The sequence below is a fragment of the Melospiza georgiana genome, chromosome 9, assembly GCF_028018845.1.
Source record: "Melospiza georgiana isolate bMelGeo1 chromosome 9, bMelGeo1.pri, whole genome shotgun sequence".
NCBI classification, from domain to species: domain Eukaryota; kingdom Metazoa; phylum Chordata; class Aves; order Passeriformes; family Passerellidae; genus Melospiza; species Melospiza georgiana.
In genome coordinates, this window is record NC_080438.1 from 2,831,408 (window position 1) to 2,850,672 (window position 19,265).

The following is a 19,265-nucleotide window of genomic DNA, read 5'->3' on the forward strand; positions in this document are numbered from 1 at the left end:
AACTGCTGCAGTCACTTACTGGCCTTCAAAGGGGACAATTGCAATCAGGAGGTTCTGTGGCCTGAAATTCCACTTTAAAATTCTGTGCATAGCTCTGTAGAAGGGGGAGCAGGGAGATCCAATTTGATAGTAAAGGTAAAACTCAAGCTAGCAGCACCTTTTAGGTAGGCAATGCTAAACATAATGGTAACACTGGTGAGATACTTCAGATCTGTTCCCATGCATTGATCTTTGGTAAATAAACTTTTAAAACCCTAACAACATATTTATTCCATGGAATGGGGAGAGAAATCTCTGTGCCTGGACTACTTGCTGTGCACTTTTTCTTTCTAAACTTTTACAGCTTAAAGCATTCGTTTGTGTGCATGTTGATTTTTTGATCAGCCAGTACTTGCCTCTTTTTTTACTAAGTGTTTGTTTCTTTTCAGGAAATGGTTTGAAAATGCTCATGAAGAGGGCTTTGAAGTTTAAGGATCCATTGTTAATGAAGATGATCAGAAATATTTCACAACATGATGGGCCAACTAAAAGCCAGTTTATTGTAAGTATTAGGTCTTACCTGATGTGATCTCTGGTTTTTATCCTTCTGAAAAGTCTGGCTCTGGAGAGCTGCTGTGGTTTGTTTTGTAGGGTGTCCAGTTTAAGTTTCCTTGTCTGTCCTGGGGTGATTTATGTTTTGTTTTATAAGGCTATCTCAGCTGCTAGATCAGAGTTTGGATCCCCCACTAAGGGGAAAACAGGCCTTAAGCCTTATCCTGTAAGTTTCAAAACAAACACACAAACCCAAGCAAACAAACAAAAATGCCCCAGCTGCTGGGGTGAACATCATAACAATTAAGTTATCCTAAATTTCTGCTTTTGGACCTAGAGATAAAAATCTGGTGCTTTTTTTCCCCCACAGTGCTAAGTGTGTTTTATTTGTGGGTATTTTAAATATTTAATATTTAAATATTGATCCTGTAAAGCCGCCCTTTCAAAAAAAAGGAGGAAAACACAGCATGAAGGTTTTAAACATATTCTTACATGTGGATTGAATATCAAATTGTCTTAAAGCAGTATAAAATAAGTAGAAGCCATTATTCCCCTGTTCATGTCCTCAGGAAATCTTGTAGTTATTAATTAAAATCTTTAGGTAAAGAACTCCATTACTACCAGTAATGCAGGATGGTTTTCTCTATCTTCTTTTCCTTTTTTTTTTTAAGAGCTTTTTGAAGCTCTGTGCTGTAGTAACTACTTTTGGAACATTGAAACAAAGATCCACATTCCTTGAAAGTGAAAGGATGTAGGGGAAGAGTGCTGAAATGTTTTCTTGGATTATTCATCAACTGGAATTGAAACTGCCTTATTAATCCTTATTTCAGGAGCAAAGTTTCTTTAGTTTTCTTTTGAGAACTAGCTTTAGTTTGGCTAAGATGTGAGTTCTTCAGAAACCCAAATTATCCATTTGTAATGCTCGCTGCTGTATTTTCTTCAGGAATATGTTGGTGATTTAGCAGCTCAAATATCAAATTCAGAAGAAGAAGAATTTGTGATTGAATGCCTGGGAACACTTGCAAATTTGACCTTACCAGAGCTGGACTGGGAACTTGTGCTGAAGGAATACAAACTGGTTCCATATCTCAAGGATAAGTTAAAACCAGGTCTGTACAAAGTTGGGTTTGGCTTCCAAAGCAGAGTTTCTGTAGGATTATTTAGAGTGCTCAGAGCAGAGTCCATTTACCTTTACAATTTGTGGTTGTTTAGGAAAACATAACACTGAAGAATAGAATCATGTCTGCAGATAAATAAATCATGTCTGTAGATTAAGAATTCCTGAGAGAGGTGATAGTTCCTATTTCTGCCTTGTGCCTTAGCAGGTTCTGCTGAGGATGACCTTGTGTTGGAAGTGGTGATCATGATTGGGACTGTGTCCATGGATGACTCCTGTGCTGCTCTGCTGGCCAAATCTGGGATCATCCCTGCCCTCATCGAGCTGCTGAATGGTAAAATGTGTGACAGCAGGAGCTGTGGTTGGCATTGCTGTTCCCTTGCAAGGCAGGGCTTGGGCTTTGTGTGAGGAAGGAGCAGCAGTTACTCTGTTAGTGATAGATTCTGAGTGCTGGTTCCATAGATTTGGCTTTTCCAGCACATTCACAGCTCTTTAACCATCAAAAGCTTCTATTGTGAGATTTGAAATTGTGCTGGATTTTTCCTCTCCTTGCAGCTCAGCAGGAAGATGATGAATTTGTCTGCCAGATCATCTATGTATTTTATCAGATGGTGTTCCACCAAGCCACCAGAGATGTCATCATCAAGGAAACACGTATCTTTTTACTGATTAAACATCTGGAGTTGCAGCACTTAATTTGCCATTGCTGGTGCTTGACTTCTGTTTCTCTTGCAGTAACCTCTTGATCTCAGAGGTTTCTTTGTAAATGTTTATTTCAGCTGAAGAAAAAACCCAAGCAGCCTAAGCATGTAAAGGGACTGTAAGATTAATAGTAAAGATGAAAACTTAGTTTGCTTTGAAGCAGGGAGGGGAGTAGGAGGGGATCACTGCACCAGCTGACTCATTAGTTGCTGTCCAATCTGATTTACTGAATTTGTTTTGCAAATCATAATGAAATTCACAGTTCATAGAAGAACATATGTAGAGCATAAGCAAACTTTTTGTGTTGTACAATTATACAAATTGTCTGAAATTTTGTGGGTCTTAAATGAATGTTGAATTTTATTGAAGCATTCAGAATGAGCTGAAAGAGCCCTGGGAGGGATAGCAAATTAGTGATTACATTGCTAGCAATAGAAAGGACACTTCTTCATGTTCTTTTTGCCTTTAATCTCTGTGGAATATCTGAGAAGCCATTTGGGTGGTTGTTCTTTGTGTCCTGTGTGCACTCCTAGGTTGCTGCTTCAAAAAATTAAAGATAAGAAGTTGCATCTCTTGCTAATTCTGGAACGATAAAGCAGCAACATTTAAAATTACTTTCTTGCTACGTGAGATGAAAAATTCCTGCAAATTAATGAAATTTGAAGAACCCACAGTTGTGAGGGAGGGAAAAAAAAAATTTCTCCTTAACAGTTGCTGTGCAGAAGCTCCAGCATACCTCATAGACCTGATGCACGACAAAAACGCTGAAATCCGCAAGGTCTGTGACAACACTCTGGATATCATAGCGGTAGGTCTGCCTTCCTTCATCCTTCCAGAGCCTCTTTGCACTAGAGAATTCCAAAAGAACTAAATATATTGCTAATTGAAAGTGTTTTTCTTGTGCAGCTTTTTAATCATATGGATAAAAGATGAATTTTTAAGGCACAATGATAATCGTTAGGCTGTGCATCGAAAAGTGTGTGTGTACTTTGAAAATTCATCCAAGTTAACTTTACACTTCTTAAAAGTGCTTTTAGACTTTCATAAATTAATCACATTATGTAAGTGTGCCAAGCTTTCATTATTTCTTAGTTCTCCAAACAAATGGCTCTTGTTACCCAGCAGCTTTATTCAGCTTCTCTGCATTGCCTGGTGCCAATATTTATTTCAAAAAGAAAATGTGGCAGTAATCCTGATGCTGGCTGTTCCCTGCTGAGGGAACAGACACACTAATATTGTGTTCACCTTTTGGATAGGCTTCCTTCAGCTATCCATGGATCACAGTCAACTTTTGGGATTGGAAAAGTTGGAATTTAAATAATTGGAAAAAAGAATACTGAATTATCAAGTGCTGCTGAGGATTGTAGTGACTCTACATCCTTTGGGGTATAGAGTAGCTGTCATGAAATTAAATTTTATAGTCAAAAACAATTTAACAGCAGTACCTATGGCTTTTTCAGTCATCTATATTGTTCCTTTTTCAGTTTAATTACATGTATTGCAGCTTGTTCTCTGAAAAGTTCAGTATAGTTTAAGCCTAACTTACACTGCAAATACTATATATAGTCTAGTTTGGCTTCTTCTGGTACATTCATTAATAATGTCTTCTAATTTAACAGTGAAATAACATTTTCTGAACTGGAATGCTTTTTAGCTGGCTCTGTCTTTTCTTCACAGAGGTATGGAATGAAAATTTGCTCCAGAGGCAGAGTTGCTGTTGATATTCATTAAGGACTAGATTTAATCTCAGATGAATTTGCACTTAGTACTTATTTATGATAGGCATCATGTTCAGTTTAACACAATCAGCTGTTTCTAGGGACATCTCCAATAGGAACAGTGGAAGGACTTTTTTTATTTTCTGGGTGAGGCTGCACAATCTGAGTGCATCCAACACTTGTTTTACCTTGAGGCCAGTGCAGTTTCCAAGTGACTCACATGTTGATTTGTTCCTATGGGGAAGCTTTGCAGTGAGGTGTGTTATAATATTATTAAGCAAAATTTATAGATTCTAGAAGAATAAACATATAAAAATACAGTTTTATATCCAATATTACCATCTGAATCAAATGTACTTGGCTTTTTTTCCCTTCCTAAGAATATGAAATCTTTATGCTCACCATGAGTCAGTGAGGAGTGCTGAGATAATGGACAGGAAAAGTTTCTCAACTTGCAAAAAGCACTGGACAGGGCTTTCAGGAAGGAAACTCCTTCCTTCTTTCTTGAGGAAGAATAAAGGGGAGAAGTGATGTGGCACTCTGGTTATTGGGGGTGGAGGAGGAGACATCAAACACACACTGAGAGCACCTTGCATGGTGTGGTAAGTTATATTTTTCATTGCTTGTGAGCACTGCCACACTTAGAATGGTGCTAGCTGGTGAGTTAGGAGAATTCCTTTTCCAAGAAGGTTTTCTGGCTTTATTATCTGGGTGTTGGGGCTATAAGCTGCATAAACACCATGCCCCTGAGGGGAACAGGAAGCATAATGTGCTCTCTTTTCTGGAAGAGAAAAAGAACCACTAATTATTTGATTGCTTTCTCAGTCATGTTGGAATCTGGTTGCACTTGTACCTCTCAGTACAAAAAATCACAAGCAAAAAATGCAATGTATTCTAAATAGTGATGATAGGAATTATAAGAGAGAAGGTTATCAGAAGCTCAGATCTGGGTAGGTGTTAAAGGAATGTTACAGCAGGCTGTAAACACAGAGGTGTTTGGTTGGGGGGCAGTTTTACACCAGCAGTGCCTGCTGAGGTGTCTGAACAGTCTCCAACAGTGGTGGTGGAACTTATCTCTGCTAAATCCACAACCAGCAAACCTTCACTTCTCAGTCTTGTTGCACACATGCTGGCAGGAATGGGTCCTCTGATGGAAATCAGAAAATAAATGTTGGGGAGTAGATTTGAAATTAATTTCTACTCAGGGAGACAAATGCTTCTTTCACTCATCAATGAGCTGTATATACTGTGATTGAAATAGCACTGGAGAAAATCACATGGCTTATAAGCCTTAGGGGAGAAATGCTTTCTGTAGTAAAGTAATTGTCACAGAAATTATGGAAATGTTACACTAGTGATGATTTGTTTAATATAGCTTGGCTGGACTCTGCCACTGATGAACTGAAACAGATGTGCTGCTTTAGCTCAGAATATACTGGGCAGTGTCAGCTTTGCACTGGGAGAAGCAAGAGATCCCTTTTGTCAGAAAAAGTCTGAGTTGATGATTTAGGAGTGCTTCAGTCTCAGTCACGTGCTGAGCTTTGGCAGCAAGCAGCCAGTTCAGTGTTCTTGTACCCCTAAAGTGGGGCAGCTCTCAGGGCTTAGCTGAAAGCCTGGAACCAGCAGCTGCTATAGGAGTCTCAAGCAAATTTATTTCCATCTTCCCCTGCTTCAGAAGCCTGGAGAGCTGCAACTCCAAGCTTGTGGAAAGAGATGTCAGCTTACCTGAGATGGTTTTATTCTGTTCACTTTAGGCAACATTATCAAGAGCCAAGGGAGCTACTAATCTCTCAGGTTTCTTATTATTTTTCTGCTCCTAGCTGAGTTTTATTGCAGTCAAACTATTTTCCTCATTTATTCAAATGATATTTAATTAACCATCATCAGCTCCTACGACTCTGTATTCTGACCCTCCCCCTTTCCCCTGATTTTCCTCTTCATTGCCTTTGCAGCTTTGAATCCTGATCTGCTGTACCATCTTTTTTCTCTTGTTATCAAGAGTGGATCACAACACTCCTGCAGCAGTAAAACATCTTTGAGATAGCTACAGCATTGTCCATGGGATTTAGGAAGGGCCTCATGCCTAAGGTGATTTTCCAGCTCTCATTTTTTGCCCTGGGTACTTGTAATAAATGGCAAATAATGTTTGCCTTGTATGGAATTCATTGTTAATGAGCAGCTTGCCTTTTTCTGTGTTAGCTGAGCTCCCTGATAGAAATCCTCCATGTTGGGAATGCTGGAATTTCACCTAAAGAAGCAGGAATGTGCTGTGAACCCTCTGTGCTCTGGGATTTGGGGCCAGCTGTATGAGATGTTGGCCAGCTCTCTTAGAGTCAAGGAGGAGCAGAGCACAGGGATTTGGTGTGGGCTTTATTTGAATAGGCAGCATGCTCTGAAAATAGATAACCTTTGACTCCAGCCTGGTGTCCTCTTTCCATGAAGAGTGCTGTCACTCCAGGAAAAAAGGCTCTCCCTTCACTTGACAGGACCCCTTTCTGTGGTGCATCTTGTTACCCTGTAGTAAACATGAAAACAGAGGGGTGTGAGGGGCTGGGGCTGCAGCTGAGCTGCTCAAGTTTGCTCTGCTCATTGTTCAATTTGCCAACAGCCTGTTTTGGTGTTGGTTGCTTTTTGTGGCTCTGCCTGCAGCAGAGTAACCACAGGCAGCTTTAGGTAGGGTAAGACTGTCCTGATTGTTTTTGTCTTCACATAAAGACATATTGTTTTGTGGGACTGGGAAGGTGAGCCAAACCCCTGATGTGTTACTGGCATAGCAGGTTGCCAGTGAGATATCTTACATTCCTCCAAAAGGGAAGGAAAAGAAGTTTTTCTAGTCTGCTACTGGCAATATAGGAACTTTGAGGGTGCCCTACATTTTATGGAGCCACCTAAATTTAGAGGGCATCAATGGTTACTCTTTTTTCCTTGCCTTGCCATTAGTTTCATCTGTCAGATTTCTGTGAGCTTAGTGTCAGAATAAGTTTATTGTAACAAAGCTGATTGTGAAGCAGGTTGCACAGGTGTAAAGGGTGGAAGGATTTTTTTTTCCTACCCTGTGAAGGAATTGCCCTGCAGTGGTATTTATCCTAAGGTAGGTGTGGTAGACACCTGCAGAAGGTGATCCCTAACATCTGGTTCTCTCCTTGGTTTATAGAGGAGCTAAAATCACATGCCAAACTTTTGGATAGCTAGACAAGATAAATCTTTTCTTTCTTAATAAGTGGTTAATTGAATCTTTTATGTAAACAGTAGGTTTTTAATGAAGAATGTAACAAATCATTTAAGTAGAGCCTTGAACATAATGAGCCTTCTACTCATTGTACAGCAGTTTTGGTTCAGTATGAGGAATCACATCAAATGAACCCTATTACAGAGCCAATTAAAGGGCAACCACATTAAAGTGCAAAGGAAAATCTGTTTTTCATCAGCTGTGAGGGAACACAAAGCAGATCTGTGTAGCTCTGTGTTATCCTATAGTGTGTTAATCAGATACAAGGTGTGACGGAAGCCAGTGACAAAGGGGACCCTGATAGGGAACAGACACGCTCTGATAATGGGCCAGTTAACGCTTCATAATGTTTCAATGCTTCAGTGGTAAACAAAGCTGCAAGGAGAACTTCAAAAAGGATGGCACATTCCTCCCAAAGTCAGGCCATACATCTTCTATGACACTTCTGGATTTATGGAAACCGAATGTTAAAAGCAGTGATGTCAGGGAGCTCCAAAGAGAATCAAATCAGCTTTGAGAATTCCTCCTTTTAAGTTTCTGACCATGACTGGGGTGTTTGAAGGGGGTGGTGCTGGAAAATAAGCACATTCTGTTCACCTTCTCATCTCCCTTGCTGTGCTTTTCCAGTAGCCTGACATTTAAAAGGACTGGAGGGCTCAAAGCTATAGCTGGATCTCCATCATTTTTAGCTTTCTGGTTCCATGTTTGCAGAAATTCCCTTGTAAAGGAGGAGTGCTTCATGTGTTTAAAAACCAAAACCCAACCAAAACAAAATAATAACCCTCCCCCACAAAATAATAATAAAAAAAGATTTTAATAGCTTAAAATATAATTACTGGAAGACTTCCAGTGTTTTAGGGAATTGTTTTGCTCTAAATGTCTTTAATTTGGTTTCTTTGTGCCTTTTGGCTATAGTCCTGCATTTACAGCTTTTCTTCCATTCTGATGTTATTCCATTAATCATTTACCCAGTGGTGGTTCTGCATATTTCCATGGAAAATCTACAGATATATCCCTGATCTAGCACTACTGAAATGGACTTCTTAATGCTGAGGTTCTGTAAATCATTCTAGATTATTGCAGATCTTCCTTTTCTGTGATTGCTGCCAGAATGAAACTCCTGACAAAACTGATCATTGATCTAATTCTGGGGCAGTCACTTCTTTGTAACATTTGTACCTTGCTGTTTTCACTGAGAATGAACAACAAGAACAAAGATGTCAAAGTACTTGAATGGATAAATTGTGGTTTTTAAGTAATTGCTGTTCAATTGCTAATACTTTTCCAATGTAATACGTTTCCAAAATAATTGCTAATAATTTTCCAAAATTTAGATGAATGATAGAGGAAAAATATCTGGGAGTCTTAAACCTTTTAATATAGGATGGGAAATGTAGAATATGTAGGAATATTCTGCCCTGCTGTCATGAGCTGAAGGAAAAATCAGTAAGAATCTGAGAAATGTAAAATGATTTTTGCATAAGGATATAAGAAGTTGATGTCTATTTCTGACAGACATTCAGCATGTTCAGACAGTGGTGTGAGTGGAACTCTGATGTCAGGAAGTGGGATACATTTAGGGTTGTAACTTCAGGAATATTCAAGTGTTTTCCAAGTGCATTGGTGGTAAATGTGAATGAGGTGATTTAGCTGATGGCCTTTTGGCTTTTGAGAACTTTGAAAAGTAAACAGGATAATGTAAAAGGGATTCAGCTTTCACAGAGGTTAATCTAATTTGCTGTTTGTTAAATTTGTTTATTTTCCTCCCTTTCTTTGCAATCATGACTTCTGGGAATAGTGTTCTTAAGAGTGCACTATGATTTCTGGCAGTTACAAGATGTTTCTCTAAAGCTTGTAAGTAATTCCCAACTGCTGGAGGGTGACATAACAGCCAGCCCAGGGGTTAGCTCTGGCAGATGCAGCAAAGGAGCTGTTTCCAAGGTGCTGGTCAGATGTCATCATTGAAAGTCATGCCTTGTCCTTTTTTTATAGGTGATTTTATAAATCTCAGTGATGAGCTTGCTTTTTCCAAGTTTTTACTGTTACTTCTAGTTTTTCTTTATAATCAAGAGTGGAAATGAGGGGGAAAAAAATCAAGAAATAGCCTGAGGTGTTCTTTTCCAAACAGTATGTAGTGTAAGTGTGTGTTTGTTGAGTTTTGGTCTTGTCTTTCTCCCTCCCTAGGGCTGCAGTAATGCTGACAGACACAAAGTGGAATTTTGCTTCCCTAGGCACTGAGAATATAGATCCCACAGGTGATACCTGCTCTGGGTGTGGAAGTTGTGCAGAACACCATGTTTAGGACAGGATCACTGAACAGGAGTGTCAGATGGCGAGGAGTGGAATTAGCAAGGTGTAGAAATCAGTATTGATCATAGGTGGAATTGGAGAAATTGAGAATAATGAAATCTTGGATGTTCTAGATACCTGTTGGCAATGTCAGAGAAGCCTTTGCCAGACTGGCAGGGCCAGCTGGTTTTTGTGTTATTACACAAAAAAAACACAGGGAAGAGAGTGTTCCCTGTGCAACACATAGACAGCAATGAAGACAAGGCTGGTTGAGTATTAAGTCAGTTAAAAACCTCTAGTTCAGATTGTGGAGCTTTCAGAAGTTTAACCTGAGCTCCTAAACCAGCTGATTCTGCCTTCTCTGCTATTTTTTGTCCTCTGGTTGTAGGCAGATCTATTTTGGCATGTCAGAAATTCCACTTCCACAACCAAGGCATTGTCACTAATTGTGTGACATCTTCAGGGCTAAGTAAAACAGATGTTTAAAGCCTTAAACTGCTCTGAGGAAAGTCTATCTAGATCATGTGTTCACCACCATGAGAGTTCAGAAATTATTTTCAACTTTTCTCTCCTTTGTAGTTAGGTCAGAAGTGGAGTGGGATGTGTTCCATAAGGATATTTCTTCCCACAAGAAGAAACATTCTGGCTAGGGATATTATTCTTGCTCACAATACTTTGGTTTAAAAAAGCACAAACTGTGGTGCATTATTTTGTGACTATTCCCAAATGGATACAATCTGCAGATTTCATGTGTTGATGAGCTACCTAGAGGTAGCTGGGCCTTATCATTCCAGCAGGATTGAGGAGCTGAGTGTTACCCATGGGAAATCACCAGCCCTAAATCTGCTCTGTTCACAAGATCCCTCTCAGAACAGCTGATTGCAGTGACCATAGGCTATCTCACTTCATGCTGCTGTTCCTTTACAGGAATATCTCATCATTGAGTGCAGTTAGGCTGTAATCCAGATTGAAATGTCATGCCTGCATGTTTTTCCATAGTGACTGGAACCTATATCCTGTTTTACTCAGCTTTCTGGAGAAGTTCCCCTCAGAGTTTACTTGCCTACCATTTTTGTGGTTGTTAGACATTGTACGTAACATTTGACATGAAGTTGAAATTAAATTCTTGCTGGAGCTCATGAGAGAAATTTGTTTCATCACAGCCTTTTTCCTTAATAGATTTTTTAGTAACTAGTTGTCCTAGGAAATGCTCATCTAATGAAGATGTGCAGTATTTGGCCAGTGTTAATAATTAATTACTAAAAATCCCCTGGAGATTGGCAGTAATTGGGTCTTCTTAATTAAACCAAATGAGGAGACTGCTGATGGAACTGTTCTGTTGAAAGCAGGAGTTTTTTCTGGATGGAATGAAGTTCCAAACCATGAAGGGAAGATTGTACTGCTGTAGCACAAACCCATATAATTCCCAATGGTTGCAAAATCCCTTTTGCTCAAAGAACATGCAGCTGAGCAGAGCATTGAAGTCACTGGGCCCTGAGCTGGCATTTTTGCTGATGTTGGCTTCCGCTGATGTCACTGTAGGACACAAAACAACACAAGCACACACACTGCTGCTCTCAAGGTGAAGAAAAAGGGAAGTTTATTAATGTTGGAGTCAGATAATAGTTTTCCAAAAGTGACAGTGGATTGGAGGGTGAAAGTGCCACATCTGCAGTGACACTGGCCAAACCAACAGTCCATCAAATTTCTCCTCCTCCATAAAAGAAGGAAAGTTCGTTACAACAATGTCAACATCAGAAGGCTTAGAAAAAATCTTTAAAAAATCAGGGTTACACCCTGCCATTTCCTGTTCCACTAGCTGTGTCTACAGCTGATCCTAAAGCAATGTGTGGTGATTTTTACCAGGAATATGATGAGGAATGGGCTAAAAAAATCCAGACGGAGAAGTTCCGATGGCACAACTCGCAGTGGCTGGAGATGGTGGAGAGCCGGCAGATGGACGACAGCGAGCAGTACCTGTATGGGGATGACCCCATCGAGCCCTACATCCACGAGGGGGACATTCTGGAGAGACCTGACCTCTTCTACAATGCAGGTAAAGCAGCACTGTTCAGTATTCAGCACTGGGATTGCCACCTCTGCATTTGCAGTGGGAGCTTGAGCTGGGCCTGACTCAGCCATGGTGGGGTTTGTCCTTGTTGGGGTTGATGCCATGGAATGCCTACCTAGAGCAAGATTAAGACAATAAAAGTGGGTATTTAGCTGTTTGAAGGCCTTCAATATACCTTGGGCATCTGTTTCTCTGCTTGGTGTATAGAGGCACAGAGTTAAAATCACATGCCTAACTTTTGAATAGCTAGACAAGATCAGTTTTTTCTTTCTTAATAAATGGTTAATTTAATCTCTTATGTAAACAGTAGGTTTTTAATGAAGAATGTAACAAATCAGCATGTAGAGCCTTGAACATAATGAGCTTTGTACTTTTTCTACAGCAGTTTTGGTTCAGTATGAGGAATCACATCAAACGAACTCTATTACAGCCCAAATTAAAGGATAACCACATTAAAGTGCAAAGGAAAATCTGTTTATCATTCCTCCTTGGGCAGCCAGAAGCCTCCAAAGGGCTACACCCAGGATGGACAATGGTCACAAGTTTCTCAGACAATTATAAGTTTGTTCATTCACATATCAGGGGTTAATCCTCCAATTACAGCTTCAGGTAGTGAAGTTATCCTCCCTCAGTTTGCTCCTCCCCATTTCACTTTTTGTTCATACTTCTCAGGGCCTCAAGCTGCAGGGTGTCCTTGACTTTGAGGCCCAGAGGGATTGTTTTGTCTGACCAAAATGTGAAGGCAGCAGCTGAAACTGTATAGAATTTAGAGTTAGACACTAAATCAGTACAGGATCTGAAAAATCTAAAAGCTAAAATCCTAAGGCATCAGGATGTTAGTGATGGTTTAAGTACTACACATCCATGATTTCAGGACATGTTACAGGTCAGCAGGAATATGAGTAAACCTGTCTCAGATAGCTGATGGACCATGACAGTGGAGTCAAGTAAAGATAGCCCAGCCTTGTTCTTCCCACCTATTTCTTGTGTCCATAGTTTGTTTGCTCTGTAAACAAAACCCTCTCATCCCTGTTAAATTCACAGCTGTGGGATTTATGCTGAATTTTGTTCTGCCTATTGTGTTAGTTGTGCCATGGGATTTTTATTGCAGATATTGATGAAAGACTTCACTTGATTCTCAGCAAACTTGTAGATTCCTTAGCAGAGGCCATCATTTCACAACTTTGATCTATCTGTATGATTTTTTTGCTGTTGTATATCTGGGATTTAGGGAAGTGTGTGGATCTCTTCTGTAAATGCTGATTTATCTAATCCAGTGCTGCCAGATGTTCAGGACAAAGGTCCAATAAAACTTTGCAGCAGACTATAATGAAATAATTTGGCCCAGTGGATAAATGTCTTCATAACTTTTTGTAACTAGGAGTTGGCTTACCCTCTCCAACTTGTGGGTTTAGATCCTCTTTAAGCTCCTGGATAACTGAGTGCATGAATTTTTGCTTTTTTTTTTTAATTGCTGGGTTTGAGTCTGTGTTTTTCATTTTCCACAGAAGTGTCCAGTCCTCTGCCACGAAGCATGAGTCACAAAACTCTGTGACTCTGAATCAATTTGCAGGAAGAGTAATTAGAAAAACAAAACCACTAAACCCCATTGTCTTCACTCATAGCTGCTGCAAGAAAATAATTGTGCAAGATCTCAGTAGCATTTCAAATATTGTTCTCAAAGGATATCAGAACATAAAGCTTCTTTTTCTTCTGCCATAGCTACTTGCCTCTTAGTGTGATAGTTTTTCCCTTTTGGATTTTTTGTGCTGGAATTGATACTTGACTGGAAAGGAAGGGTAGAATTCTGGTGATATGTTCTGCAGATGTTGGAAATGTGTTTTTGGTTTTAGAGGTAGCCCTTTTTCAAGAGTGGTTATATTCAAAAGGTAGGTTCACTTCTCAGGTTCATTGCAGCAAATGTCAGTAATTGTGTGCTTCTGCAATTTCCTAGTCTTCAACTTTTGAAATGTGGCATCTCAAAAGGGACATAATACTCCTTTGAAAGTTAAGGTTAAGGTACCAGTTGGAGCAGAGATTTGGGTTCTGAAGGACAGGTCATTACTTAGTGAAAAAAACCAAACCCAAACCCACCAAAAGTACAAATCTTTGTGCAGCCAGAAATGAAATACTTGTATTTCAGTTTGATAATTTTAGAAGTGATCTACACTGATGGCTGACAGCACAAGTCCCACCTTGACCATAATCATTTTTGAGCTCACTGATGGCAAGATAAGTTCCTTAATTCATGACAGACCAATCTCTCTCTTGCACAGGAATTTAAATCTACATGAAAAATGTGGTAGAATCTCTGAAGTTACCTTCCTGAGCTCAGTGCCTCTCTTGCTCTGAAAGTACATAACCTAATTTATGTTGAAATGTACATAACAACAGATGTCCTTTAACTGTGTAATCACATTTTCTGCAGCTGATGCTCTCCATGTGCTTTCATTTTCCTATACATTCATGTGAGCCATAATTCTGAGTGTTATGGTTTGACTGTTAACACTCTTGATTGAAGACACTTTAAGTAGTGGTAGCAGTAGCCTCAGAGTTAAAATGTAGTGCTTGCTTTATTAATACAGAGACATATGTTATATTTCAGTTTCTCTTAACCCAGCCTGGCTATTTAAAATGCATAGTCACTTACTTACATGGATTGCTTTTGATCTGAAGTGCTGCAGGTATAAAAGTGATCATGCTCCTCCTCATTTCAGTTCAGTGGAGCATACAGACTAGGAGGTGAGCTAGAAAAATGTGGCACAAGCCTTAATAAAAGCTATTTCAACTTTCCTTTCACTTCTTTGGACATTTTCTGTTTGTGTGATGTCACAGGGCACCCCTGTCCTGCTGAACATGCTGAGAGACAGGAATATTGATCCCTGCCAGAACTCCTGCTTGTCAAGTCATACTCCTTCACATACTGTACACACATGTCTGCAGTTAGAACATGGCCATGTACAGCAATCTGATGCTGCTAAAATGTGGGCTGATCATGGCTGGCATTTTTCATTTGCAATCTGCTGCCTTGCATTCAGTCACTTTCCCATGAGGTATTATCTTCTAAATGAATCTCTGTAGCACCTCATCAAATGTCTGTTAGAAATCTAGATATGTCAATTCTATTCCTTTTATCACTTGTCACTATATTATCTTCAAAAAACATCAGGTAAATTCATAAAGCACGGGGAGATTTGTTTGAATGCCAGAGTCATCATCTCTAAGCCCTTGTGTCTGTAAGTAACTTTCCACTGCTTCCTGTGCAGGCAGTTTTAGTAGTTTGGAAACCACAGAGGTTAAGCTAAGTGGCCTGTGACTCCCTGGATCTTATCTCTCTTTCTTTAAAGTGGAATGGCATTTGTAACTTCCTAGTCATTAGGAATCTCTGTGTTCCCTCTCTTAAACTCTTAATGTATCAGTCTGGGTGTACCTGTTTCTGCCCTGGTTTTATGGGGATGCTTTCTGCACTTCAGGTCTGGAGTGGTTTTCATACAGTGATGGAGACAAACTGATGTAGGGGCTGTTTAAATGAAAGAGCTTGTTTTATCTGATTAGAGCCTAATACTAATTACCAAGTAAGAACTGTGCCCTTAATATTAAAAAGAAATGTGTTTTGTGAATGGGAGCAGCAAAGAGTTAAGCTGGGCTCTCATTCAGCTGGGGTCAGTTCAGTGACTTTACTTCAAAGACACTCTCTGGGTTTACACTGATGGAACAGAAGGAAGATGTTAGCTCCTGATTTTATTTTCCTCATGAAGCAGGCAGAGACTGTGAAGCCTTTAAGGAATATTTCTGCCTTTACAAATGTCTGCATCTTCACATGTCAGTGTTGTAATGTAAAGGGAGCACAAAAAATCTTTAACCTGTGTTCTTGAGAGGGTATCACAGGAAAAGCCTGCCCTTGTTGGAAAGAGCTCTGAGATATTAAAAGATGGGCGAGATAAATAAGTTTGAAGTCACTTTCTTGTTTTTCTCCACAAGTTTGAAAAGATACAGTGGTGCAGTGTAGAGTCTGAACAATTAAGACCTTTGCTGCTTTTTTATTTTTATGCTGCTGGCCCCCATTAATGTTTTACCTTTCTCATTACTTGTTTTCTGTGCTTACTTCAATGGGTGAGACAAGATTTGTCTTGAAATAACTTTTGTAGTCTTAAGGAAGAAGGGCTAAGAGAATATTTCTTAGGTACAGCATTTTTCAGGGCAGTGGGCTGAAGCTCCTTGGAGTCCCAGCAAGGACTTCTTTGTACTTGAAGTTGCTGGGTTTCAGTATTATTGTTGATTTTTGTTCCTCACAGAAATATTGTAAGTTAAATTCCTTTTGAATTGCTAAAAGAAACCAGGACAGGTGGTTTTGGCCACTTTCCCTCAATCCTGCTCTTGACAAGTGGCTGTGTTTTGTTTTCTAGATGGGCTGATAGTCCCTGATGGAGCAGTGAGTCCTGATATCTTTGGGGATTACCAGCTGCAGAATGGAGACCTGGTTGGGCAGCACCCCTTCTCTGCCAAGTAAGTAGCTCCTACTGAAGAATTCTTACCATCCAACAAGTTCCTTTTAGGGCTTCATTTGTAGTGCTCAGTAATTGTTGCCCCCATAGCAGTAGGAATGATTTACACTGCACAAGCAGTTCTAGTCTGTTGTCTGAATCACGTGTCTGTTTTAACATCCTAACATGTTGTAATACATCACAGCTTCTAAAACCTGTGGAATAGAATAATAACACAGAATACACCACCTGTTATGACAACTACTCAAATACTCCTCAGAGTATTTGGGAAACATCTAGAGAGAGGCTTGAGATGCTGATCATCCAGATGATGTTTGTTTCCAATATTCCTAAATTTAAAAGAAGTCTTTCAGCTGCTGTGGGTTTGGTGGTTTTTGGTGTTTTTCCATTAACCTAAGCCTTCCCAAGGTATTGTCAGCTAGATTCCTGAAAATGGGCAACAGGGGCAAAAGGCATCAGCTTTTGCTGATATTCTTGGAGATCTTTCTCAGAATTTCCCCTCTGCTCAAAGACCTCTCCCTCTCAAAGTTGGCAAGCTGTTCCAGTTTGAATTTCTGAATAAACTTCTCCCATGAGTTCAAAAGAAAAAAGACTCATTTCCAAGAATAGAATCTTCATAAATCCTGACGCTGTAGAGTTTAGGAAGTGCCTTTTATAAAAACATTAATTCTGTGCACTCATGAGCAGGAAATAGTTCAAACACTTGATAGTCAAGGTACAGCATTCACTTCAGCAGGATCCAGCTATGTGGATATGCCCAGCCCTGGGGCTGAAGCTGTTTCTTTCCAGAGGAAGAATGTTCTTTTCACCACTAACACCTTATATTTGTAAAATGTAAGTCATTCACAGTATGTACAGATGAAGCAAAAAAGATTTTCCTCCCTTACTTTGGCTTCTTGTAATTAATCAAGGGTGGTAAACAGTTACTTTGGTTGGTTTATTCTACCTGTGATGCCCCAGAAAGCTGAACACTGAGTAAGGGTTGGAGTGGTGGTAACAATATAGAGACAAATTAAAATAACTAACATGCTCAGGGAACAAAAAAAGCAAGATTTGAGATGGATCTTCTGAAAAAAGTAAATATTTATACTCAGTAAGCATCAAATTCAGAGTAGTGTGAGGCTGTGTTTGGGAAAGGGGATGCTGGTGCCTGTGCTGATCATTTCCAAATGTTCAACCTTTGTTGCAGAGCTTGCAGGTGGGAGAGAAACTGAGGTAAGTGTGAGCTCTGTGCTGCTCTTGGGGTCTCAGTGGGTCACTCACCATTTTTACCTTCACAGTAGACACACAACCACGAGGTGATGGATTTCTCTGCTCACCAGAACATTGGAGGGTGCTCCCTGCAGGTTTTGGGGAAAGGTGTGTAGGGTAGAGCTTGTAGACTCCTAGAGAAGTTTACTTAGTTAATTTAGAGAAAGTCCCAGTCAAGATACTCTGAAAACAGAGAGTTTTCAGCTGGGAAACAAAACCATCTTCAATGTCCTTGGTTAAAAGTGAAGGCACATCAGTCAGCTTCAAATTGCAGTCCCTCATCAGGGAGCTCCAATATAACCTGCTTTTTAATCTGATTGTATTCCAGCTAACATGAGTAGCAAAATACATCTGGTGTATGCCTAGTTAAATTAAGTTAAATCAACCTTACTTGCATGTTTCAAGGCAAGAAAATTCTGCAGCTTGGCCCATTGCTGATGGCCTCTGGAAATATTGGAATTTCTGTTTTCTAGGAAGATTTCTTCCAATATGACTGCTCCATGGACTTATCTGCAGTCCAGACACACAGACTAATTGGAAACAGTGTGGAGTGCTGCAAATGTTCTGTCTTATTTGTAGCAGAGCACTAGTGAATTGTTTGATAGAATAGATAGTGGCAGCTGAGTGGTGAATCTGACTGCTCACATGTGGATCATTATGGGCTGGAAGTGCCTGGCGCCAGCAGCCAGGATTTCCTGATGCTCAGACCTAATGTAAAATGCATTAGTGCTCCAAGGCATGAGCCATGGAATTGCCAGTCCCATGGGTCTGGAGCTCCCTTTTCCCAACTGGAATTGGTGTTGGAAGGTATAACCATACGTGCTACAGAGCCTAATTAAAAATAATAGCAGCAAGTCAAGGCGCTTTTTATGTGTTATATAGTGTACATTTCAGCCACAGCAAAACATCATTCTGGGGGATTTTTATGCTTACAGTTTAAAGCTAACAAGAACCTTATGTCAAGGATTTATTTTTAACCAGTTCCAGCTTTTAATAAATCAAGATTTTTGTTATAAAAAAATGGTTCATTTTTTTCTATTAATAATATTTGAATATGTTTTCAGGAAACTTTTTTAGCAAGAAAGCTGAGTTGTGGTTTTGATAGACAATTAGCAAGTCAGTTAATAGTAACATGTCTTGGAAGTTCAGAGAGAGATTGCTAATTATGAGTAGATTCTTGGTTTTGGTCTTTTAATTTGTTATACTTTTTCATTTATTATACATTTATTTGTTATGCCTCTGTCTTCTGGTCTTTGCCTTTTATATTAGGCTTTTCAATTCTGTAATAGAAGCAGTTTTTGCTAAGCAATGGGGTGAGTTCTGAAGTCTCTTTGTCAATTTAAGAGAGAGTCTCTTTGCCACTTGAGACCACCCTGTAAATTTTGAGGTAGGTAACAACCATGAGCTGACTTCTTGCTCCTTAGCCTTGAATAATTTAATCCTTTCTTCTCCTTTCTGCATTCCTATGAGAAAGAATGAGGGTATGTTACCTCTTTAATTTCTCTGAGGCTGTTTCCTGTCCTTGCAATGTGCTCAGAGTATGGATCAGGACTTTGCCTTGCCTCCAGGAGGAAAGAAAAGGCAGCCAGAAAATCCCACGTTTTTAGTGGCTGCACATCTGAGAAACTGAGTTTGTGTTGAGCTGGTGTTGGTGCCCTCAGTGCATTACCAGGCCTTGAGTGTGTTCTGATCACCATCCCAGTTTTTGGAGCCAAAGAACTGTGTCTGTGAGGAGTGGCTGTCAAGGACCACAGTGAAACTCAAACTGTCTGGAAGATTTTCCCTGTAAGTTCTGTTTGATAACCCAGCCCACACCACCTGCCATGTGTCCTATTGTTACTCCAGTTCCATT

At 39.8% G+C, this 19,265-nt stretch overlaps 1 protein-coding gene across 2 annotated transcripts in view; it reads left to right on the forward strand.

Moving 5' to 3' along the window:
- Positions 1-19,265, forward strand: part of KIFAP3 (kinesin associated protein 3) — a 67,283-nt gene that overhangs the window by 30,602 nt on the left and 17,416 nt on the right. The window contains exons 13-19 of one of the 2 annotated variants that reach the window (XM_058030677.1): positions 429-541; positions 1,475-1,640; positions 1,854-1,982; positions 2,204-2,302; positions 3,073-3,158; positions 11,453-11,642; positions 16,064-16,163. In XM_058030677.1, coding sequence (XP_057886660.1) covers positions 429-541; positions 1,475-1,640; positions 1,854-1,982; positions 2,204-2,302; positions 3,073-3,158; positions 11,453-11,642; positions 16,064-16,163 — 883 coding nt within the window. The remainder of the gene's footprint in view (positions 1-428; positions 542-1,474; positions 1,641-1,853; positions 1,983-2,203; positions 2,303-3,072; positions 3,159-11,452; positions 11,643-16,063; positions 16,164-19,265) is intronic. The other variant, XM_058030678.1, reaches the window with a different exon arrangement.